Source organism: Astatotilapia calliptera, chromosome 13 (assembly GCF_900246225.1).
Source record: "Astatotilapia calliptera chromosome 13, fAstCal1.2, whole genome shotgun sequence".
In the NCBI taxonomy this organism is placed as follows: domain Eukaryota; kingdom Metazoa; phylum Chordata; class Actinopteri; order Cichliformes; family Cichlidae; genus Astatotilapia; species Astatotilapia calliptera.
Window position 1 is genome coordinate 15,029,046 of NC_039314.1, and position 25,255 is coordinate 15,054,300.

The window sequence follows — 25,255 nt, forward strand, 5'->3', positions numbered from 1 at the left end:
GCTGAAAAACTTTATGCAGACTTCCTTTTCCAGCAGGACATAGCATCTAGCCACAGGGTTACACGTTACATAATAGTTTTGATTTTAGTACTCAAGTAAGGTTTTCGACACATTACAGATGACTGAGGTGGTAAATGTTTGAGGATCACCAGTTATCCTAATGAGGAACATAATGCTCTGCATAAAATTTACTCAAAACCAAGCACTGATAGAAAAAAAAAAAACAAGGAATCATTAAAGGTTTTCGCTCTAGGACTCAATAAAAGAATATACCAAATGTAATTCATCAAATATTTAAAGCGACGTTTCAGTCTGGTTAAAAGTAAGGGATTTAAGCAACATTGCATCCTAATGACACTATGATCTTTTCTTAGCCATCTCACCAGCATGACTAAAAACAGACAGGTTGTTGGCTATGAGGCTTAGACACAGATATATGGCTACTCCCTAGCACTCCTGTGCTATCTGTGGTCTCTTCCTCACACCTAACAACCAGGCATGTCAGCTGGCTCATATCAGCTCCACGGCTCAGTGTTATCTCCCGGTATTCTGCAGAGGGAAGTGAGATCAGGCGGGCTCAGTGTTAACACGCATCCTGTTTCCTTAGACCCACATGATAATCACACCAGTGAAGAATATTGTATTGTGTGTGTATTAGTCATGAGACACGTGCTGTCCTGTTCATTAGACGCTGCCATCTGCCTTCACCGGCAGGAACGTGGTCGTAAGCGAGTCACGTCAACGTGACAGCTGAGTTAATACCTGCAAAATGACATTCCCAACAGCTGGACCTGCTGATTAGTGCTGCTTAGCAGAAGCAGGCATGTTTACATGCAATCCTAATGCAGTGATTCTCTAAACACAAGGCAAAAAGAAAATGTTTTTTTTAGTATTTTAGAGAAAGTTATCTCAAAATTTGAGCAGCCACGAACCACTGTCCCGAACTACAATTAGAGCATGAGTGGTGTTACATTTATGATAACCAACACTCTGAGCTATGCTTCTCTCAGCCCAGTACATGAGCTATTTGGCCTCAGATCCTCCCATGCAAGCTGTAGTTATTATTACATGCCATGTTATTTGTTGGCTGGAAAATAGAGAACCTCGTAAATGCTCAGTATAAATGGCTGTAAAGAGGATGGGGCAGATTAGGTTGTGATCTATTTAATTCAGATAAATTACTTTTCAAAAATGAAAAAGCACTTTTTAATCTCCTCTTTGGTTAAATGGAGCTAAATCTTTTGATACTGTTTGCACGGAGGGCTATAGGGTTGTTGGTGAACACCGGACTCTCTGGAAAAAAGAATAAAAAAATCAGCAGCCCGGATCTAACCTCATCCATACAGGCCAAATAGGTTAGAGCTGTAACAGATGGAACAGGGTGTTAGAGAATGAAGGGAAAATAATCTATTTGTGTCTAATGACTCGAAAGGAAAAGGGAAAGGAAAAAAAAAGAAGGTACAACAATGGCCGTCGGCCTTGTGTGCTTCTGTGTTTCTAACCTTCGCTGAGATTGAGCACATTAGGCAGGTGCATCCTTGGCAAACGCTGATGACATCAGAGGAAGTTCCTCTCCTCGAGGCTGCAAAGATTTGCTACTCTCTGCTCGCATCCTGCAGGAAACAGCAAGCATAGTCCTAACTGTGCGGCTGTCTCAGTGTATATTCTTTTTCCAAAGACCTTGTGCTGAAGGGGAAACTTTATACGTGCACTAGTGACAGCTTTCAGTGTGAATGCATTAAAGAAGTGGGAGAGCTCCAACTCTCTTTGGCATAAATTACATTTCTTCACAGAGGGGCACAATCTCTGCAGTGTTATGGAAACTGTCTTTAATGTTGCTCTGAAAAAAAAAATAGACACAAAAAAGAGGTACACAAATGGAGGAAAACATGCTTACAAAGGATACTCAATCTTTTTCTGTGGCTTTTCAATGTTCTTTTACCCTTTTGCATGTGTTTGAATCTGCAGGCAGGGTATGAGCTGTTGTCCGTAGATGGAGAGAGTCTGGAGGGAGTGACTCATCAGCACGCCGTGGATGTAATTCGGCGTGCATTCAGCAACAAGGCCAAAGAGCCGATGGTTTTTGTGGTCAAGGTCCCTAAGGTCTCTACCGACCCCAGCAGCCCCAACAGACTTGCTGACTAAACTCTGTGTGCCTCACAGCCAGGTTGCTGCTCGGGCATGAAGGACAACAAAACCTGCTGCTCCTCTGGGACTTAATAAATACAGGATTCACCCCAGAAGAAGAAATATGGGATAGGTAGCGCTCCGGTCACAGCGGAGACAATCAAAGGCAAAGTTATGACAAAATATACCATAAAGTATGTCTTGCATAAAGGTTGCAGCTGGTTTTGAAGACTAATACAGCTGCATATTTGTCAAGATAAAGGTCACTTTTGCTATAATGTAATGCGAGATGAAAACCAAATGTTGCAATTGTATGAATTTTATATGATTCTTAGTTTTTAGAAAAACTTTTACTAAATGCATATGTTGCACGTTTTCTAAAAGACGCTTTTGTGATAGGATCGTGTAATTCATGATCTTTGGTTAGAATAGTGCCACTATTCAACACGTGGCAACTTTGCCGTGACCTCTGAGCACTGTCTGATAGTGGAGCCAGTGGTCTGCACTTTTTACTTGAAGCATCTCAGCCCAGCAGCCCTGCAGGCATGCCAGAGGGAGATTACCTCAGCCAGCATTATGAGATTTATAGATTTATACTCAGATTAAATCCCTGTATTATGTCAAAACTGATAGTTTGGGTTTAGAGGATGTCTGGGGAGATTATTGCAAATTGCTGCTCAGTATTTTTTTTGTGTTGTATTTCTCTGGCAGAGGTGCCTGTATTCTGGAGCCATCCGCCACTTTAGAGGCTTAATTACACCATGCTGTGGATGGAGCTTATGGAGACATGTGGAAGAGTTGGAAAAACATGTCAATGAGAAATGCAGGTCCAGTGGCACAAATAAAAGTCGGGTTAAAGAAATATGGATGGGAGAAAGCAGTGTGCTTAGTGCCTTAATTCTATAGATGGGCAGTCAGAAAAACGCTGAGAAAATGTTACTCAAGCTTGATTTTAATAAGTGATAGAAAAGCTGAATTGTTTATATGCCTGCATGGAATTAAATTCTTAAGATGAAAGTGAGCATGTCTGTGCCTTTGAGTTACTCACTGGCTACTTTGTTAGATGAACTTGTTCACCTGCTCTTTAACGGACCTATCTAATCATCCAATCAGATGCCGGTGCATCCGTGTGTTTAAGCACATAAACGTGGTCAAGACGAACTGCTGAAGTTCAAACTGAGTGCGGCATGCCTGGTGGAGTATTTCAGAAACTGCTGATATATTCGAATTTTCTCGAGGAACTATCTCTAGGGCCTGACAAAGAGAAAACATACAGTGATCTGCAGTTTTCTGAGATGAAATTCTGAAAATGCCTTGTTCACGTCAAAGGTCAGAGGAGAAGGGCCAGCCTGCTTTGAGCTGATAGGAAGGCAACAGTAACTCATATAAAAAGCATTCAAAGATTGGAAAAACATTTCCTGAGTTGATGAATCTTTATTTGTGCTGTGACATTCGGGTGTTAGGGTCAGAATCAGGTGGATACAACATGACAGGACCCAACCTGTCTGGCATCAAGGACTCATGCTGGGGTGGTGTAATGGTGTGAGGATATTTTCTTGGCACACCTTGTCCTTGCTCTCGTCCTATAGTAGCTGGGATGGGCTCCAGCCCCCCTGCGATCCTGATAAGGATAAGCAGAAGAGAATGAATGGATAAATGGACTTTGGGCCACTTGCTGCTTTTTGATGTCACAAAGTTCCAATAATCTCAAACAGGTTTCTTGTACATGAGTTCAACGTACTCAAATGGGCTCCACAGTCATCAAATCTCAATCCAGCTGACCACTTTGGGATGTGGTGCAATGGGAGATTTGTTTTATGAATGTGCAGCCGACATATCTACAGCAGCCTTGTGATGCATCATGCCAGTATTGAGAATTTTCTCTAGCACCACGAAGAATTAATACCGCTCTTAAGGCCAAAGGAGGTCCAGCCCAGTGCCTGCAAGTGTACCTAATAAAGTGTCAGATGAGTGTATTTTACACTGTAATGCAAAGTTGGTTCATTCAACCTAAAGATAAGCAAAAAAAATTTCAGAAGCAATTAAATCTGCAATCACTTCAAGATGTGACAACTTGTTCTTTAATTAAAAACAGTCATTTGTACAAGAAATGTACACATAAAAATATACATGGACAACTACATACTCTATGAATGAATGAAGACACACAGTAAGCAAATGTTTCAAAAAAAAAAAAAAAAAAAAGCACATAAAACGATGGGGGAAAAGCGCCACAAAAAAAAAGTGTGTTACGTTGCTTTGGTCTAGTCACAGTGGCTACATTTGAAATAGATATTTTGTCTAAATAAAAGACAATGTCACTCAGTTATACTATTTAGTGTTTTACATATTTACACAGAAAAATGGTCATGCAACGATGAGGGGGAGGAAATGAGAATTCGATATGCACACAGTGCTTTGGAGTGAGGGAGTCTGCTTTCGAACACCTGTGCTTGCTGTTAATATGAACCTGTGGTGAGTAATAACAGTCTAGGCTTGGTTAACAACGTGAAAGTGGTTGGATAAACTACGCTTTTTCCGTTCAAAGTTACTTCCAATGGCTTTACTTTGCAATCACAATTTATGCACAGACCTTTAATGCTCCACAATACCTCCTCAGCCACAGTTATGTGGTTATGCAAAATATAGCCAAATATAGCCATGAGCATTCCTTCTCTCTGGCCATAACTTAATAACGAATCCCTCAAAAACGACTTGTGCAGTTCTAAACAAATGACGTGGGAAAACCTGAAGACGACAGCGTGAATGAGCGTGAGATTACGATGCAGACAGTCAAGTGAAAGATCAATCAAAACGGAGAGACAACAGACCAAAAAGTAGCCTAAAATAAGAGCTCCCCGCTGCTCTATCACCTGCAAGGTTTGGTCATTAGAAGGTTTTCCACACAGATTATATAATGTAAACATTAAATTTTCATGCATTACAGTATTAGGTGCACTCTTCCTTTGTCGCCACCTCCATTTGCAATTGATCCATCATTTGAAATATTGGTATGAGATATACATTAATCCACACACTTATACCAGTACTACAACAAAATATCTTCGGGTGCTATATATATATAAAAAATATACAACATCTCCTCCATTATATAGATTTTCATTTAACTATTAATCCTCGATATAGACTCTGCAAAATAAAAGCTCTCAGCAGCCCACTACCGCCATGCTCAGTCGTATGCACAGCCCTGCATAATACCGTGAGAAAACAGCAGCGCAACCCACAGTTTTTATATGTAACATGCTCCTCGCCGGTTTATATTTAGCCCCTCAAAAACTGACCTGCCTTGAGGACATTCAGTGCTGGAGCTACTGCATCTGCAAACTCTCACTTGACTGCTGCGTGAACCAGTTTCTTCTGAAATCTCATACAACAAAGACATGCAGACATGCCAGTCTCACTTCCTGTATAGCAGTCAGTGAAGAGTATAATCTAGTGGGCAGGAAAAACGGGAAGGGTAGGAAGACTTCATAACAGTTATTTGGCTTTGCTTTGCCAAGAGGTACATAAAGGGAACTAATGGGAGTGAAGGGAGATAAATGGAAACTCTGAATAAGAATGCAAACAGTTCAAACACTGGCTTAAATCTCTGTAATTCTGTAAATATGCTCTATTTTTAGTTTCCTGATACCAACCACAGAGGTGCCTTTCACTGTTATAAAAATAGCTGAGTAAGAAGCAAACAGAGAGAAGAAAAAAACAGAGAAAGAGGGGAATCGGCAGCATCCTGGAAATATCACTTATACTAAAACGTTTATGTGAGATCGGTGCATTGTCTAAAGAATTGACACGTGTGCAACAGTTGGTGGTCTTGAAAACTTGAGCAGAGTTCAAATAAAGCATTTCCTTTGAGCGTTTGGTTTGGCGTTCCCGGTAGGTTTTCGGAAACGGCTGAATAGGATGTTCACATGTAAGCAAGGAGGCGCACGTCAGTATTGGTTTGTTTGAATTGAAAACAGTTGAGTCCTGAACAAAAAGAGGGCAGGGAAGTTGTGCAAAATAACAGCGTGCTTCTCAGATGCTCTCGTTACTGCATTTCTCAGAAGTGACAATACATTCCTCATCAAATACGCACAAGCCAAAGAACAAAATATTGGTATTTTTTTTAGACTTGGTAAAATGAACTTTGATGCTATCAACTCCATGAAATACAAACAGCAGTTAACAGTAATATTTGGGATTTGGAGGACTGGTGCAGCGGGGGTTTGCGTCGCCGATGAGCACGGTTCGGGCGGGTGATGACGTCGGCTTTAATAACCAGGTGATTGATTGGTCATCTCTCGTGGTGCATGAGTACGTGCACGCTGGTGTCTGGGTGTTTCACGTCGTGTGCTACCAACAAAGTTGTAACCAGATTTCTCTGTGTGTAGTAATGTTTTTTTGCTTTAAGGTTCCCATCGATTTTCAATACCCTGATTTGAACGTGGTCTGAGAAATAAAACACTTCTTTCCCTCCTCTCGCTCCCACAGATGGAAACAGGTCTTTGTGCTGGCTTTGTAGTGGAATAAAAACCCATTAAAAGCGTAGTGGGAGACACCTTAAAAGGATTTACTGGGAGTACATTTGTGTTAGCAGGAAGTGAGAATGCACCTTTTGGGAGAGCTCCCTTTTAACAGTGACAGGTGGTGAGTGCTTGCTCGATGATCCGGGCAAAGCCACGTTGAAGATAGTGCAGTATTTGGCCCAGAGTTGATTGTTTGGTTTACACCTTCAGAGTGTTGCCATGGTTTTTATTTGGACATATTGCTCGCAGCGCGTGTGTGTTTATATCTCTGTGGCAGTGATTTCCTCAAAGTGGATGTCATTGCTGCCGCTGCGCACTTCATAGTCCTCCATATCCCTGTTCTCCAGCTCCAGACTCAGCTCCCTCATCACTCTCTCCAGATCACGGTTGCGACGGTACATCTGGATGTAGTTCTGCTGCAGCTGTTTCTGGTAGTGGATTACCTGAGTTGATGGGAAAACAGCATTTGAGTTAAGTACATAGGTAAGGAGGATTAGCATAAGCTTTAAAATCTAGTTTGACACGTGTCACGCTGAAGGAAAAAGATTTAAAGTCAGTCGCCACGAAATGTTTACCTTCTCCTTTTCCTCCTGCCACACCCGCCTCTCTTCGTCGAAACGTGACAGCTGCTCCTCACCAGTCCTCCTCTCATACATGAGCTCAGCCTTCAGCCTATCAACCTGTTTCGATGTATCATGTTTAGTTCCTTTTCTTACAGAAATTTAAAGCAAAAAATTTGTAATGCTCGTCTCTACATGGGCCCATAAGCTACATAATAAATAAATGACAGCACAGAATGCAAAGTATTCCTATCAAAAGGCCACAAAACTGAGCTGACACAAAACCTCAATTGCATCAATTCACTTTCATCACATATGCTTGTAAAAGTTACCGAAAAACACATACCTGTTGCCTGAGTCCCAACACTGTTTCTGCATTCTGCCTCTGAGCCTTGGCTTCATCGCTCTCTCCACCCCAGACCAGATGAGTCTCCTCTCCGTTGCGGTACACAGAGGGACTGGGACCTCCCCTTCCTGCCACAGCTCTACCCTGTTGCAGCGTCAGACTCATGCATTGCCCCTTCATGGCTACATTTCCAGGCAGAGCAGGTCCGCTGTGACCGGTCAGAGCGTCACGTAGCCGGGCTGTCTCCTCTTCCAAACGGCTCACTTTCTCCCGGAGCAGCTCAGCTTCACTCTTGCGCCTCTGGAGTTCATTTTCGCAGACCTCCAGCTCCAGTGACCGCGTCCGCAGAGCAGTCTGGGCCTCCTGGGATCGAATCTGGCTGGCTTGCAGCTCAGAGCGAGCTTCTCTAAGCTGGGCCTTCAAGACCACAATGTCTCCTGCCTTCTGGCTGAGCTCCGACTGGATCTCCTTAAGCTGCTGCTTCAGGAGAGAGATCTCTCCTGACTTTTGACATACCTGGTGAACAACAGAAAGAAAGTGAGAGAGAGGCAAACCTCAATTTCTTCCAAGCTTACAAGTTCGTTTCAGGATTTTATGTTTTTATTAGTTGCTAAAAAGTAAGAGATGAACAGAAAATGAAAAGAGCAACTGACAAACAAAAATAGGATCACACAAATTCACAGCTGAGACATTTAATCACCGCGCTGCTTCTGACAGATTCATGACTGACTGTCTGGTATCTCGCTTTCACCTACCTCCCACTTTGTCTCCTCCAGACGTGGCCCTAGTTGGGTCTGCTCCCTCTGGATTGTGGCGCACCTCCTTTCCAGTGTCTCTCTGTCCTGCAGCAGAGAGGAGAAGTCCTCCTGTAGCTTCTTTTTCTCCTGCTGTAGCTGAAATACCTGACAACACACAAAGATGCACGTGATCATGCTTTCTTACAAAAACACAGATGTGCTAATCTAAAATAAGACATGCAAGTGTGGAGAGAGAAAACTACTAAAGCATAAGACAACATTAAAAATAACTGGAACAAAAACAAACACATTTGTGGCAGAGTTTGGGTTCACTGTGTAATGGATTAATCGAGCTTTCTAATTTAACGCTTACATTTCTTCATTTAATATTTTTAAATACTTGGCATACCTGTAATTGAAGCACCTGCTGTGCTCTCTGTGCCTTCTGAGAGGCCTGCTTCATCTTCGTGGCACAGCTCTGTCTCAGCTCCTCCATCTCTCTTTCACAGCGGCGCTGCTTCTCTTCATACACCTGTCACAGTAAAAGACGCAGCTGAGAGGTCAAACATCAGCTCCTCAGCGTATCAAGTTTATGATCGGTGTCTTGAGGCGACCGTGTCTCACCTGGCAGATGGCAGCTTCATTCTCGTCCAGATTTTCTCTGAGCTGCTGGAGCTCCAGGTCCCGTTCCCTCAGCTTCTCCTCGAGCTCCCGCACCACGGCCTCGTAACCCTCCACGGGGGGTGGAGAGTGGCCACAGGACCCACTGTCTGACAGGGGCTGCCCGCGCCCACTAAGTGACCCCGAGCCTGTGCTCTTGCTGGACGAGGAACGTCCACTGTCTGAGTTACTGTGACCGTGACTCCCGCCTCCACCAGAAGTATTTCGGCTGATGCCCGACACAGGCTCCAGCTGGCCTCCTGACCCAGAACCAGCACTGGAGCCCTCACTGGGAGCCAAACTGTAACCTGTGCTGCTGTGAGTAGGGAGGCTGGAGAGCGAGTTCCTCCCTGAATCTGACATGGAGCAGGACTGACTGCTCCGAGCATTGCGACCACCGGTGTAGGAGTTGCACTTCCCTTCAGAGTTGGAACTGCTGCTTCCACCATTCCCGCTTGTACCGCTGGCACTGCTGGATCCTCCATGGGGCAGCAGAAGGTTGAGGCTGGCCTCCGACAGAGTGCTGGCACCTGGCCGTGGCGAAAGATACTGTACGGAGTGCCGATTCTTGGGAACGACAGGCTTGAACGCTGTAGGACGGATCAGCACTTTCTCCATGTTCTGAAAGTGTAGATTATTAAAAAAACCCCAACTAGCATTAATGACTGTTGTGTTAATTAGTAATGACTGAGTAAAACTCATTAGTAAAGGCTGAGCGATGTGCTGGCAGGCCACCCCACAAGGCTCTGATTAGTTTGGTTTGGTTTAATTGATATTTAAAGGGTTCATTAAGCAATTTCCTTAATGATATTCCTATCGTATAAGATGGATAGACAGACGTAAGATGGAGAAGAGTGGAGGAGAGGAAAAAATCTGATTAAAGGGCACAGAAACAAAGGGCACAGACGAGAGCGAAGGGAGAGTCGTGACAAAGACTGAGAGCGTGAAAGCATCCTCTCCTCTGTAAGCATTTTCTTAATGATCTTTCTCAGAGTTCACTAAAGACGTCACTGGATGCGAGCGAGCTCTGACACTCATCATGATGTGTCTGCAAGGTGAGCAGCTGTCAAATGATCCATCTGAGCCTGTCAGGCCGGTTATTAAGCTTCCCTCCGGATCGATAGGAATAAATAGCCAATTAGACAGCTGAGGTAATCTGCTGTAAAACGTGTTCACGCAGGCAGCAGAGATAACAGATTAAAAAAAAGTCCTCAGTATGATATTTGATGTCCTGGTGGGTGATATTGAGATGTAATTTAAGAAGAAACTGACCTATAAATATCTTCAGATTAGAGGTCAGGGGCACTGACAGAGGTGCTGGGGTTTCAGTGTCATGCTGAAAGGCACTTTCCACTTTCTGCACCACCCTACAGCCCCAAAGGATGTGAGATATGCGAAACAGTACGGTATGGTAAACGATTAATACACGGTTTAAGATCTTTCAACTACATTTAATAGATTTCTTTAGCAGATGAAGCTGAAGATTGATATGGACTCAAAGGCATGGCCAATTGATTTGGACAGTTATTATACTTTTTTATTTTTTATTTCGTTTTGATTTTTTAAAAATTCTGTTTAGTTTCTTTTAGCCACAAGATTGGGTTTGCTAGTTTCAGTTTAGTTTTTATTAGTTTCAGTGTTAGTTTTAGACTTTTGTCAATATTATTGTATTTATTGCAAATGTCAGAGGCAAGAATATTTTTATTCTTGCATCCTCTTGTTAATATCAGCAAAATGAAATCAGAGTATTAAATCAGCATCATCTTCCCAGATTATCCCTGTACTTCTCCTCACCTTCTCCAGCTGTCCAGACACTGGGATGAGTTTGGGAGGAGGTCCACCAATGTTCCCATTTAGAGTCCTGTTGTCTTTTTGGTCCTCTGAGTCGCTGCAGGGGCTTGCAGCAGTCAGCACCAGGTTGTCGTTCCAGTCTCCAACCACCACCTCCTTGCTCACATACCCAAAGTTCCCATTAGTGCTGCCACCGACACCGCCTACTGTTCCAGCAACCGTTACACCCCCTCCTGTCCCAGCAGAGTTTCCAGGCCGTGGCTGCTTCTTTGTGGGAAGCGGTGGAGGCAGAACCTGGGCCTGAGGCTCTGTTCTGTTGCTGATAACCAGCAGCTGCTCCAGGGAGCTCCCACTGCGGAGGGTATTATCCTGGAGCCGGAAGCAGCTGGTAGCTGGCGTGGAGCGGCGTGGCTTGGTGTTGAATTCGCTGGCAGCCCTGCAGTGTCTCTCTTGGTACGTCCGGCCTGATATGAGACTACTCACTGACCCCATGGCTGTGTCAGAGGTGCAGTGCCCACAGGGGCCAGAGCAGGGACCTGAGGGGGAATGGGATGATAGCGGCCGGCACTGCTGGATGTCGAGGCCTGGATTCGGGTGGTCACTCACGGTCAGGGGTAGTGCCTGAACCAGAGCCATGGTAGCCCGACGGCGTCAGACGCACCACACACTCTGATAAGAGAGAAAACAGACACAAAATGTTACATTTATACTCCAGATGCAACTATTACACAGGTTTTTTATTCAATGGTGTTTATCCTAGTGTTGTATTTTTATTTTATTCAAAAACACAACACTAGGCACGAGAAAAGATCACTGCAGAAAGCTGCACTGCGGTGGATCAGTCAAACTACATCAGCGTGGGCTGTAGCTGCAGAGCAAAAGTAGCAGTAGCCGTGTGGAAGGTAAAACACTAAAATGAGACTTGCCAAGAAGGACGCAAAGAAGGGTATCGGATGGGTTGGGCTTAACTCTGAACTGACGCTTCGCTCCACTAATGATAAAGTAAGTCAATCAATTTAACAAATCTAAACCAATCTATTTTATTTTAAAGCCCTGCAAGAGATCAAATTCTGTGGACATGCATTTCAGCTGATTTGACAGGTGTAAAAATTTGGAGCATGTAAGACGCTTTGGAAGGAAACACTTTCTCATGTAGCAGCTTTGGCTCCTGTGTCCACAGCTGTCTCACACATCATGGGTGGGAGGAGATAAAACTTAATGAAAAAAATCTTCATATTACAAATCACCTCTGAACTCTCTTCAATGTGTTGCCATTATTAACAAAACTTTAAATGCAGACATATGTTTTGGAAGAAATTGTGTTTCGTTCTTACAGTAGAGTTCCAGAGACTTGAAGAATCAATGGCCTGTATTAGTAAAGCGCTTTACTAGTCCTTAAGGACCCCAAAGCGCTTTACACATCCAGTCATCCACACATTCACACACTGGTCATGGCAAGCTACATTGTAGCCACAGCCACCCTGGGGCGCACTGACAGAGGCGAGGCTGCCGGACACTGGCGCCACCGGGCCCTCTGACCACCACCAGTAGGCAACGGGTGAAGTGTCTTGCCCAAGGACACAACGACCGAGATTGTCCAAGCCAGGGCTCGAACCGGCAACCTTCCGATTAAAAGACGAACTCCCAACTCTTGAGCCACGATCGCCCCAATGAGCAATGAAGCAAACTTATTTTTTCTGATTCACTACACCCACTTTACAGCTGTTTGAAATATTTCAAACCCCCTCCCCCGTGACCTCCACAGTCACGGCTCATCCCTCATTAAACATACTGTATCTACTGCTAATTGCCAGTGTCATTAACGAGGCAGGAGGGGAAAAAAAAAAAAGAGGATGGATTTAGTAAAGGGTGAGGGGGGTGAGTCACAATCATCTCCAGCTCCAGCTGCTCTGTGATATTCCTGCGTGTCCTCGTCTGAACCTGCGAGCAGTCATCTGGGTATTATTCCTAAAGTGGTTTGAAATTTATTCACTTTACCGTTTTATGATGACAAGGCTCACACCCATCAAAGAACATCTTTGAAGGAAATGAATATTAGCTTCAGTCGGTTGCTGTACTATTTTTAGGCAGTGAAACATGGATAGATATTATTAACACAATAAATGGAAGCAGATTAAGTCTTCAATTTGCAGATAGCATTATCAGTATTGCCCAGAGGGGCATAGACGGGACTCGCATCCTAGCCTGCTGTGCCAATCTGAAACCCGTCTGGCCAAGTGGAATAATCCTTTGTGCCATGGCTGCACACGGTTATGTACATGTCCATTCTGAAAAATGGTGACAATAATCACCCCCTAAGAGAAGTCTATATTCTCGGAAATACAATAAATACAAACACCAGCTGTGGATTAAAATAAAAAGGAATGAGAACAGTTTTGGTTGGCTGTTCTAAAGCAAGTGTGTTAACTCATGTTTCAGATCTCACAAATTGAGCCAACAGTGCAAACTCTTGAACAGTGTCTCACTGAAGGCGTTCATGGTATTGGTATTATCAGAGACTACCTCGAGAATTTGGGAGTGGAGCGGATGGATGTCAACCCTATCGAACACTTGTGAGATTGGCTCGGGCATGCTGTTCATGGCAGAGTGAGAACAAAACCACACTGGCTCGCTTTTCTGTACAAATGTGGCAGCATTTAAGGGGAAGTAAACAGGTTTTCCAATAGTATAAGATTTATTGCCAAGAAGCAGTGTTACAACAAAGAAATTATCAACCAAACATAAACTTCCTTGCTTTTTATTCTAAGCTTACATACACCCGCTCGAGCAGTATACCAGCAGGGTTCATATATAATCAGCCGATTGTAGCCATTTGCCGGTATATCGGTATCAGCGTTCGTAACAGTCAAGTAAAGACGACACAGGAGAAACACGCATCAGCCATGTTAAGAGTGTTGATGGTGGATTGTTTGTCTGCCAGAGATTACCCTGAAACTTTTCCATGTTGTCAAAAGGTGTTTGGGACACAACAAACACCAGAACCAGCTGATCCGAGGAGAGTCAGCAGCATGTAAATGAGTTACACAACTTACTTTTTAAAATGCATGATCATCTTGTCTTAGTAAGGACATATACATAACTGTATATGAAAACTGTTTGGCAAATGTTTCTTTCATGTATCTTATTGAAAATACTGGCCAATATATCGGATATTGACTAGTGGTATTGGATTTTTAGATGATTGGCCCAAATGGGTGAGTGACATTGATTCCATCCATCACAGACCACTACTGGAGTGGGTTTTTTCTTACACTCAGTATTTCACTCTCCAACAAAAGTCGGTCATCAAACGACTCATTTTAATTTGGAAGAAAAGCGGTCTTTTAGCTGCTAACCATCTGCAATGACTACACAGCTGAATTAAGAAAAGCTAAACTATCTCCTCCACCCCTTTCTCGTCACATCTAGCTTCAAAAGGATGGCAATGGTGAAAATGCTCATCTCAAGGCTTAAAGATGGGACTCTACAAATTAAAGGTTTATATCATGGTGGCATGAAATTTTCAAGGGGTCACTAGAGGAACTGAGGTTTTTGGCACTTCAGTGTTGGCCTCATTTTGTGTGCTCGAGGTCGCCTCACACATGACACACAGCAGGAAACAGTCAAGCTCCGACATGTTTGTATTATTGAAAATACTGTGTGATTTAGATGAGAGAGCCTTACGGGCAGAGCGTGCAGCAACTCACACATCACACCCGCTCGCTAGTGGTGAATGCAACAGATATTAACTGTGCTATTTGAATACTGGTGCAATTGGACATCACATGGACTTTGTACTTGGAAGCTGGGAGGTTAACTGGGCATTTGCTGTTTCACATGCAGCTCTGTTGGGTAAGAAAAGCTGAAATATTTTGATTGTTCGTGAAAGTATGTTGACATAATGGATTTTATTTGTCATTAATGATTGAATCCTGATCAAGCAATCAAGTTTACAATATCCTGCTTTGATTTTATCACTGAAAAAATACAACTCACTGGATAGGAGTTTGAGGAAAGCATATGTAACGGCTCAAACTATTCATTCGTGATCAGTAAGCAGGACGATTCGATTCCTGCCAGTTCACTCCATACTGACTAAAACCGTCTGTGAGTACATGGCAGAGAGTGACGGGGAGTTAAAGAGACGAGACAGGCTTCGTGAGTACTCGTGAGTCAAGGAGATAAAGATATGCGTGGTATGTGATCATTTCCAATGCCAAAATAATCACGCCTCACACAACCTCCTTTCCCCTTTGATCCAGCCACCACTAACCCCCACCCTTCTCCTCTACACTCCCAGCCCTGACAAGGACCTCTCAGGCAGGGATAATAGAATTAACAAGCCTCTGCGACCGTCAACCGTGACCCCCTCCTCCTGAGGAATGGGGTGGGGGGCGGCTGGTCTGATTCTGCCCTCCCCTCCCACCCCTGTGACCTCCGAGGGCAGGGCTTTGTTCTGGCTACTCGGGCAACAAATCTCAAAAGCTAATTTCCCCCTCTGATGTTGCTCACTGGTTGGTTCTTAAAAGTTATTGAAGGCCTCCTCTCCTCCTTGGTTCTTCTGAGAAAGTGAAAATATTTTCATAATCCGCTCCATCCGCCCTCACTGCTTCCTCCACCTTCCTCATTACACGCATCCTCCTCTGCTGTCAGCAGCACAAGACAGGCAGAGAAAAAACAGCCATCACCACTAAATATAGAAAACATCTCAAGTGCCTGAAATCATTCTGATAGTCTTTCATGAGGCATTTGATTCGGTGTTCAAAAATAAACTCCAATAGTGTTACAGCTAGCTGTGATGGGGTCAACCCAGGGGCACTTTACACCACATCCTGACACTCTAAAACTATTAAATGATGCTGAACCGCTTAAAGGCAGCATTACTGCTTCTGACAGGAACTGGAAATACTTCAAGTGGATGTGAGAGTTTAGCGTCCACATGGTACCAACTGGCCCAGGATGAACAAGAGCAGGGCTGATAGAAGAAAGAAGTTCCCAGGTAGCTCTCTAACAAGATCCAGAAGTCATTTCTGTGACGGGGAAATAATCCCGTTATGATAAGTCTGTTAATAATGCCAGTCCTTCCCAGGAGAGGAAACCCCATTATTGAGCAGCAGTAGATCGCCCCTTGCAATCCCACGCAACCTCAGAGCTGTTCCGGAGACTCTGCTGGGCTCAGGACAAACTCAGAAAAGTGAGAACACGAAGGAAGGAAAAGAAAGGGGATAAGGGGTAAACACACAAAGGAAGGCTAGCTGTGAGTGTTGCCTGGGGTTTTAGGGGATTTTCTAATATCAGGTTGCCCAAAAAGAGGAGCCAAACAGAAATGAGCTTCAGGGAGAACCGTGCATCCATAATCCTGTTTATCATTATTTTGCCAGTGCAGAGACACAGAGGTCTGAGCACCTTAACGTCTCAAATCAAATGTGAACCGAGACAACTTGTCTTTGCTGAACCACCTCCTGCTGACCGAGCAAAAATGCTGTTACTCATGTCGGCTTGCAGGAATTTTCCTTCAACCCAACAAGCCGAAGACGACAACGACATGCAGTGAAATCTGCACGGCAGGCCACAGCTGTGTTATGGCTGTGAAAACAAGTCATGCTGAAGCATCTTCGGTCCTGTAAAACCCGAGGGTTTATGAGTACATGCGGTCAAGCAGCAGAGTGTGGCATTCTGTTTAAACTCAAATGTAACTAGCAAAAAGTGCTTTCCTTTGTAATCCAGGACATGCAGCTTGATGACATTGTAAAAAAAACTAGTGTATGCCGTAATCATGATAAACGTATCCATTACTGACACACAGGGCTAAATTTGCTTAATTAATCCTTTAAAATTTGAAGATGTTTTGACAAAAGACACAAAAGTCCCTGTTTTAGACTAATTTCAATAGAGCAAAACAGCAAATGTTCACACTGGAGCAGGTAGAACAAGGAAATGCATAAACTGCAGGGTGCTTTCTGTTTATTTACACCTGCATTAGATCAGACCAATTAAAGCACATCCAGTATTCATTCTGCTTTTATCTCAGGTCTATTCTCCACCAAATATCTTCTTGTTTCTAAATATCTAAATATCTTCTACATTTCTGATATCTGTATGTCAGAAAAATGTAATTTATTGAACAGTTTCTGATGAATAAACTGAAAATAACACATTATTTTTGGCCCCAAATCTTCACTCAGCAGACGTCTCAGGCATGAGGATAAAAATGTGCATTTCATTTGAAAGTGGAAGTCAGAATTTCTGAGTTCTCAGTCTGCATTTTCAGCTGAAATGCCTCCTCAGAAAGTTGGAGGAGCCCCACCAACCCTGACTTCACAATCCAAGATGGTGGCATCGCACATAAACAGAAATAAAAACTTCCACTGTTTCCACTTCCACTGTTGTGAGTTAAAGCTGGCTAAATAAGCCATACACAGAGCATTGACCAGGCTTTATGCATAAACCTGCTGCAGCAGTGTTTAAAGTGCATTGTTCCACCTCGTTAAGGAGCAAAACGATTTTTCCTTGCTTTTTCAAATTTACTACTGGAACAAGCTCAACTCATGAGCAACGTCACTCCTAGCTCCGACTTCCGAGGCAAGTGGAACACCCTCAAAACACCTGTTAGTGTGACTTGGCCACCCAGCCAGCAAAGTTTGCCCCTTTAATGATGCTGCAGACTTTTCCACCTGTGGTGACAATGCTGCATGGATTGTAAACATCGCTGTGTTTAATCATATAAGAATGTGTTGCAAGTGAATATTTATGTATTTCACATTGTTACCAAAGGTACTTATGTCTCCTCCCTTTTTCACAAGGAGTTTGCATGTTTGATTTGGCGGCATTTTACACTGATACCCTTCCTGATGCTACCTCAAAGGTGGATTTGTGTCCCCTATGAACTAGCAACCCTAACCCTAGCGCTTTCCAAGAAAATGTGTAAACCACTACAGTATGGAGCCATCTCTCTCCTGTCACTCTTTCTTTTCCATCCTCACCGTTTCATACCACTCCCTGCTCGCTGGTCTATGCAGCTAGATTTTCAACTGCCCATTCTTTAACTGCAGCACCACAGTGTGACTAACCAAAGGTAAAGCCAGTGTATAGATCAGAGCAACAAGTGGAAAGAATAAAAATCACCAGATCAGAGTCGGTGCTGCAAAAATATCAGTATGCAAGTGGTAATAAGAACCACACATTATGATGGGGTGGCCGCCGAGCTGTATATTTTTGATCAGTGGCACTCAAGTACTTCCCCAGCAGGACAGAGAGAGTGCATAACATGAAATTGAATGCTCGCAGCAGAAAAATGCCACTCTGGTATACAGATCCTGGGTGGCCTTGATTAATCTTGAGACAAGTGATCGCAGTGGATGGAAACAGAGAGAGAGACAGAGGTAGAGTGAAAATCAACAGGCTAGGTGAGTCACAATAATCCTCGATGGCTGCTAACAAAAGAGGATCCACAAGTACAGGCAAGGCAGCGACACACAAGCACACAATAAGGCAATCAGTTCAGCCCTAATCTGCTCACCTCTTTATTTGTCACGCATCTACTCGCTGAAACGCCGCAATAAAACTTCAAACGGGCAAGAAATGGTATTATAATGAAGTAAGCCGACACCACTGTAAAATGAGACATGTCTTTTAAAGTTTTGCCAGAAGACTTGAGGTTATATTATTCCATCATTCCTGCACAATGACTGTCTGTCTGAGTGGGCGCTCACTGTCACCTACCCCCACATGGCTAGGCTTTACAGTCTCAGTGTGTGTGTTTTGCTGAATGCATGCATACTTTCTTAGTCCTCATTAACTCATCACCTTAGAGCCAAATCTCTTTTCACTCAGGAGAGATATTGTCCTCTTTGTTTGACGCTAACTTTTTTCGTGTTGAGCTCTGACTTCATTTTTTCATTTTCTTTGTCAAAAAAACCCCAAACAAACAAAAAACTGGAGAAATACGTTTTCTAGCAAAGTGCAAGTCTGTGCAGGAGTAACTGGCAACAGGTTCTCCTTTGCTCCATTTTTTTCCTTTTGTGCTTTTACAACCAACTTGTTGCTGTTGCAGACCTAAGCCTCTCCCTCTGTTTGGAAGCGTTGCCATGGCATTTGAGGCCCACATTTTTCATGTGCATGGCGAAATGAGATAGAGTCAGGAAGCGTGGTGAAAAAAAGAAAGGAAGGGAAAGAGTGATAGAATAGGTGAATAGGTGAGTGAAGGAGTGTGTTTTGTGCATTTGTGACAGTTTGACAGCAGACAGGTTTGGTTCTTTAGCATCTCAAAGCATCTGGCCTCAATTTGAACTTGAGAGCGGGCTTACCGAAGCCCAGACTCTCTTGTTGTCCTATCACGCACAGGGACGCTCACACATACATATAGCTGCAGGGGCAAATCATAAAATTCTTGTGGGGGTTGAAACTACTGAAAATGGAAAATGGAAAGACATTTAAGTTGACATATAGCCACGAATAGACCTTGGGAAGATTATTTCTAAGTTCAGTTTGGAACACACTGCCTGTTAGGTTCCCCACAAACACCCACAGCTGACTTAAGAACTGAATCTTCTCATACATTTTGTCAAGATGCACCAGACAATACATGTGGTCACACACACACCAAGCTTCCACAGCCAGTATGTCACTAATAAATGGATTATACTTACTTACAGATGCACACGTGGACAGCTGCAAACAACATGGATGAGCAGTTAGAAGAATAGTTACATTACCATTACCAAGTCTAGTCTAGTTTTAGTGTGTATATGCACATGTTTTGTTTACTCAGCTACTCCTTTTATACACTTCAACCTTGATGGGTTTATGGCTGTGGTGGTGTACCACTGTTACACCAACACAGTGGATTTTTTGTTTTATCATACAATGATATACATGATGTGAAGAGAGTTTTACAAAAGTAGCGACTTAACTGTTTAGGAATTACAGACATTTTGATTCATAGTTCGCCATTTGGGCTCAAAAGTAACTGGACAATTGACTGACAAGCAGATTCACTGCCAAGTGAGAGCTGTTCCTTCATTATTCCACTGTAAGAAGAGGGTAAAAGGCATAAAAGATCTAGAGTGGATTGCAAGTACCTAACTTGCATTTGGTAGCTGTTCACTGGAAGTCTCAATTAGGCTCAGAGATGTCAATGAAAGTTAACAGTCCTTTATTAGGCTTAAAACTAAAATAAGCTTCAGAGAGACAGCAAAAAGTTCAAAAGTGATCAAGTCAGCAATCGAATGAACTGGCCCGGTGAAAAAGACTAACAGGTCTGAAAACCCAAAGAAGACAACTAATGTGCATGATCGCAGATTTATTTCCATGGTTCAGAAAAACTAAATCTAACCAAGTCAAAACCACTCTCTGGGAGGTAGTCCATAATCAAGAGATGCCCTCATGAATGAAAACACAGGGAGCTTACAGTAAGGAGCAAAGCACTAGTTAGACTTTGCCAGAAAACATTAAAAAAAAAAAACCTGTTCTGATCCAAAAAAAATTCTTTGGAAAGGTGAGACCAAGATGAAAGATAAAGGATAGATAGTTTAAAAAAAAGAAAAAGCATGGATAAGGAATCAAACAGCTCATGACAGATAATGCATACCACGTTATCTGTCGAACACGGCGGAGGTAATGTTATGTCATGGGCATGCATGCCTGCCAGTGGAGCCAGGTCATCAGCACTCATTGATGATCTCACATGCTGACAGAAATAGCAGCATGAGTATGAATATGAATTTAACATGGCATTAAATTTTAGGTCTGACATATTTAAATTTGTATTAGAAATGACAGAGAACTCAATACCCAGCCTTTAACAGTGCTTCAGTCAGCTGACGCTGGAGGAAACTGAGGTAGCAGTATGTGTAAAAAGGGGAAGATGGCTGACATTCCTGGTCTGCTCCAAATGTTGGATTTTCCAGGAGGTTTTCCAGCCACTGAAAGTTATCCAGCAGTGGTCAGCGGTCAGACCCACAGACACTGGAAATACCAAGAATGCCGGTGGTAGAGACACATGGATTAGTCTGGCCAGTGGACTACCGTTTGTCAGGATCAATGACCAGTTCAAACTAAACTATTTCACTTAATTTATGAAATCTTATCAGTGGAAAAGCATGTCATCTGGTCTTTAACAACATGGCTAATCCAAACTCTGTTTGAAGCCTCATTGTCCCAACAGTAGTGAGAAGAGCAAGTTTTCCCTCTTAAACTTCCCTTCCTTCCCCCCCTGCTGCTTTGGCTGTACGACAGTGGAGGGCCATTGTTTCAGTTTAACAAGAGGGTAGAAAGCAGAGAGAAAAGGCCTGTTATCTTACACTGAAAGCAACCACACTTTGGCACACAATGTGACCTATAATGCGACGCAGAACAAAGACGGGGTAGCGAGCGATATGACTTTCTCTTTACTGGCATCCTTCAATGAGGAAAAGTAGGACTCGATATCTGAAAAGTCTCAAATTTTTCTTATGTTTCTCAGAAAGTGTCACAGCTCGAGAGTGAAATCAGCAATCATAGCTGAAGCAGAAGATAACAAAGACAATGCCGCCCACACGCATACACAAAAAACACAGAGTGCTACTAAATACAGCCAGGCAAATGAGTTCCACAGCAGCTATTACATAAGCAACAACGCCTCACTTTAACTGTGCCAGCCTCACTGCATAAATTCAACTCCACTCATGTGGGAAAATATCTGACATGGCGAAGGAGCACATGTGCAGACGTATTCAGACATACTGTCCGTGCCGCTGCAAACTCGAGAAAGACAGAGTGGGGACAGGCTGGCTTGGAAAATACTCATTCAGCAAACTGAGCACAAGCCAGGCCGACTTCGAATCTCTTGCCGTCTCTCTGTCTTCCTGCATATCTGTCTGTCTCTTTCTGGATTCGTCCACCCTGCTCTTCAACTAGAGGCTTTACATAAACACCTGGCATGAGATGTAGCTAAATGGGATCATTGCAAAAGAATGGAGCCGAGCACAGAAAGTGTGAAAGGGGCTAGTAAAATTTTATGGAATCTGAATCCATCCTTATAATTCGGTCTTTTTGATGAACTTGGTGCCCCAACACCAAAGAGACTACCGCTGCTGAATGGGTACATGTATTTCAAAACGTAATTTGTCCTATTGCTTTAACAAAAACAGCATTTTGTTGCTCTGCTGGAGATGAAAAAGTAATAAATGACACATGGGAAAGAGCTGTAATTCTAAGGTATATAAATAACAGATTTTTCTCCAGGTACGATGCACTCATCATCACCTGAACCATGACAATGTAACCCCCTAAGGTTAGGAAGCCTAAGATGTAACACTACTGTAACCAAAAACACAAGTTCCTAAACTAATATGAGACAAGAACAATGACAGTTCAGCGTTTTAAAAGCATTCTGCTGTTGTTTTATTGACTTTGGAACATTTGCCGTTCTCAGTAAGTCATGTTAGTGCACGATTAGCACATAGATTGTAAATCACTACAGTTTGTTTCTTTGCATGGGCGAGTGCTGTCAAAAACCAGTATGAAAAGCAATAAAAACCTTTATCTGAGAAAGACTGAATAGTTTTGAATAACACTTTTTTTCTTAAGTGTATCTTGTTTTTTTTAAGGCTACTGCCATTAAAAAGTCATTGTTGCACATGTTGGTTATATTCAGAGGTTATGTGCAGCCTACCATACATTTACCTTTAAATGCTTGCACAGCAAGTTGATACTGATAGCATATCCTCCACCAAGTAAACAGAAACAAGCTCATTTATTTCCTTTGGTGTGACAGCTGAAGTCAAACTGGCTAATGCTGTTGTAGGACCCCTTTATTTATATTAACCCTCTCGCACACGGGGCTTTGGTGTTATTTCGGCCGGTCATGTACCTCTCAGATGTTGATTGTTCCTAGCATTTATCCCTGTGTGGGTGCATCAATGGCCACGTGCACATTTATAGAGAGGTGTCAGGTTACGGTATAGTCTTTCAGAAACGGTTTGAAATTATGACATACCTACAGCATAGGCACGTCTGATGAGTAAAGAAACTGCAGCGAGCATTAAAAAGCTATTCGTTCTTATCGACCAGCAGGGGGCGACTACACTGAATTTGGAATGAAGTCTAGTTGTATAGAACCATGGTCCCCAACCTTTTTTGCGCCACGGACTGGTTTAATGTCAGACAATATGTCGCGGATAAATACAACAAAATAAAATGATACAACCAAGACAAAAACTGTGGTATTTTGTAAATATAATAATAAATGCGAATTTACTGTGTAATTGTGTAACTTTATTAGCAGCGCCCTCCTGAAATCCGCCAACAACATCAAGAGCAACATCCTCCACTCTGGCCCTTAATGCTCTCTGGTTGCTATGGTAACGTGTAAATATTTCTACAACTACAACACGGGAAAAGACCCAGGGAAACCGAGTTAACGATAAAAACCCTGAAAGCCATAAATTTCACACCCGAGCCTCAACTCTTGTGGCCTGGTACCAAACAAGTCACGGACCGGTACCGGTACGTGGCCCAGGGGTTGGGCACCGCTGGTATAGAAGTCATGGAGAAAACGACCCTTTTGGCGCTCTTGACTGTGACCTCAGTAACACAGTTTAATGATGGCCTCAATCACTATTTTTAAGTCTTACTTAATACAATGTGAGATTTATTTTGTGAATTTGGTTTGATTCAGTCACAAAGAAGGATAAAGCAGGGTATCTTTTACAGTTTGACTGACTAGCATCTATCATGAGTGTCCCTTGGTTTTTCAGGTAGATCCACTGTCTTCTCATCACATCCAATTTCAAAATATGAAGATGGTGACTGTGAAGCAGTTGGGTGACATCATGGTGGCTATGGCTATCCTTTCTTTAGGGCAAATGACAAATGATCTAAAGTTTTTGCTGGCATTCTGTGTGAGAACGTGACTTTAACAAACTGGAACGTGATCTTAAATGAATCCAGCCCACCTAAGCTCAGCCTAAACAGAGAGAGGATAAAAGGTAAAAGACTTTCAAAAGACAAAGAGAGCCACAAAAGGTCTCAATACCTTTTTTTGAAGCTGCTTAACTACCTTTTAGTACTGTGCATACACACCCACAGCACACAGGAAGCATTAGTCAACACGGCTGCAACATGTGACACGTTACCTCATTTATTTTGTCCAGAGAAGATGAGGTAACCCTTCTTTTCCATCTCTGCCCCCATTCTCACTCCCCTTCACCTTACCGTTAACGTCACGTCAGCGTTTGTGCATTTATAGAGTAAAACGTCACTCCTGCGAACTCTGCCAAATCCCATTCTGGGTAATTACAGTCTTCTCCTAGCAAGCCCTCAAATGAAGCCTTAACATGATACAATCAAACACAGATACTACAAAGAGTTGAGTGAATGGACAGCACTGCGAGCTGTCTATAAACATATCTGCTGACGCACCATTCTCGGGCCAAAACAAACTTGATGAGAAACTACAATATGTGGCCCGAGGCACACGAGGAGTCTTGTAATTACACACATAGGGAAGACATGAGAGGAATAGCAGCGGGCTCTACCCCCAGTGCTTTGTCATCAAAAGAAACACAAAGATTCCCTTTGAGTCTTCTGGATGAAAACATGTTTTTTTGCAGGTCACACTTTTGAGATGTGGCCTAATTGTCTGCTTTGGTGCAAGTGTACATGCTGCCTCATGCTTTTCTTATCTTCACTGTGAGTGTGTGTTAAGACAGATTGAATAACACCCTCCTCCTTCTTCTCCTTCTTCCTCCAGGCCAACTGTCCAAAAAGGGGGGCAGCTTTTCTTAAGGCTGAAATTTCAAATCAATACTCCCAACAGTGTGTAATGAGTAGATTAGCCAGGGTCAGGATTAGAAAACCTGGGCTCAGACACCACAAAAAACCCTCATCATCCCACCTCAACAAATCCAGGCAACCAGTTTTGTTTGTCCCTGCACAAAAACTCTTCAGGGTCATTTAGACCAGCCACAAAAGTGACAACTTAAGAGCAGTAACTTCAAGCTTCTGAGTCTGTCAGCTGACTGAAGTTTGTGAATCATCATTTAACTATTCATTACTCAGTTTTTAGAAGTCACCAGCATTTTTTCTTTACTAAACTAGTTTCCATTCTAGTTGCAAAATCCTTGTTGCACGCGCCTCGCTGTCCATCTCCCTTGCGCCTTTCGTTAAATGTAACTCACCCTCATAAGGGGCTTCACACAGAGAGTCAAGGTGCTCATGAATACAAAGTTTATTCTCAGGCAAATTTGCATAAATTTAAACGAAGCCAAACAGCAATGGAAAGCAGGGTGAGGAGAGCCTGAGTTTGGAGAATCTGAGGCATATGCACTGACGTTTCTCATACAGACACATGTAAGAGCACACACACTCTCTCCTTCCCTCCATACTCACTCCAGTGAGAGCCCTGCATCGCTGCCTTCACTTGTCTCTCTTGGAAAAAAAAGTTTAAAAAAAAAAATCAGTCCGGTGCTCTGATGGCTCAGATTCTCCGCGTCTCCCCTTCCTTCTTCTGTCGACTATCTCTCCCCT

General features: G+C 43.1%; 2 protein-coding genes across 3 annotated transcripts in view; one reads left to right on the plus strand and one right to left on the minus strand.

Annotated features, from left to right (window-relative positions):
• pdzd7a (PDZ domain containing 7a) overlaps positions 1–3,498 on the plus strand; it is a 28,107-nt gene extending 24,609 nt beyond the window's left edge. For both annotated transcript variants that reach the window (XM_026189763.1, XM_026189764.1), the window contains one exon: positions 1,969–3,498. In XM_026189763.1, the coding sequence (XP_026045548.1) occupies positions 1,969–2,145 (177 nt within the window). In that variant the 3' untranslated portion in view covers positions 2,146–3,498. The remainder of the gene's footprint in view (positions 1–1,968) is intronic.
• Positions 3,499–4,336: 838 nt separating this feature from the next.
• The window catches only part of LOC113034767 (leucine zipper putative tumor suppressor 2 homolog), a 44,375-nt gene continuing 23,456 nt past the window's right edge, over positions 4,337–25,255 (minus strand). The window contains exons 3-9 of the mRNA XM_026189765.1: positions 10,751–11,416; positions 8,921–9,577; positions 8,706–8,828; positions 8,315–8,461; positions 7,560–8,075; positions 7,229–7,333; positions 4,337–7,096 (exon numbers count right to left, since the gene is read on the minus strand). Of these exons, the coding sequence (XP_026045550.1) occupies positions 6,914–7,096; positions 7,229–7,333; positions 7,560–8,075; positions 8,315–8,461; positions 8,706–8,828; positions 8,921–9,577; positions 10,751–11,383 (2,364 nt within the window). The 5' untranslated portion in view covers positions 11,384–11,416 and the 3' untranslated portion in view covers positions 4,337–6,913. The remainder of the gene's footprint in view (positions 7,097–7,228; positions 7,334–7,559; positions 8,076–8,314; positions 8,462–8,705; positions 8,829–8,920; positions 9,578–10,750; positions 11,417–25,255) is intronic.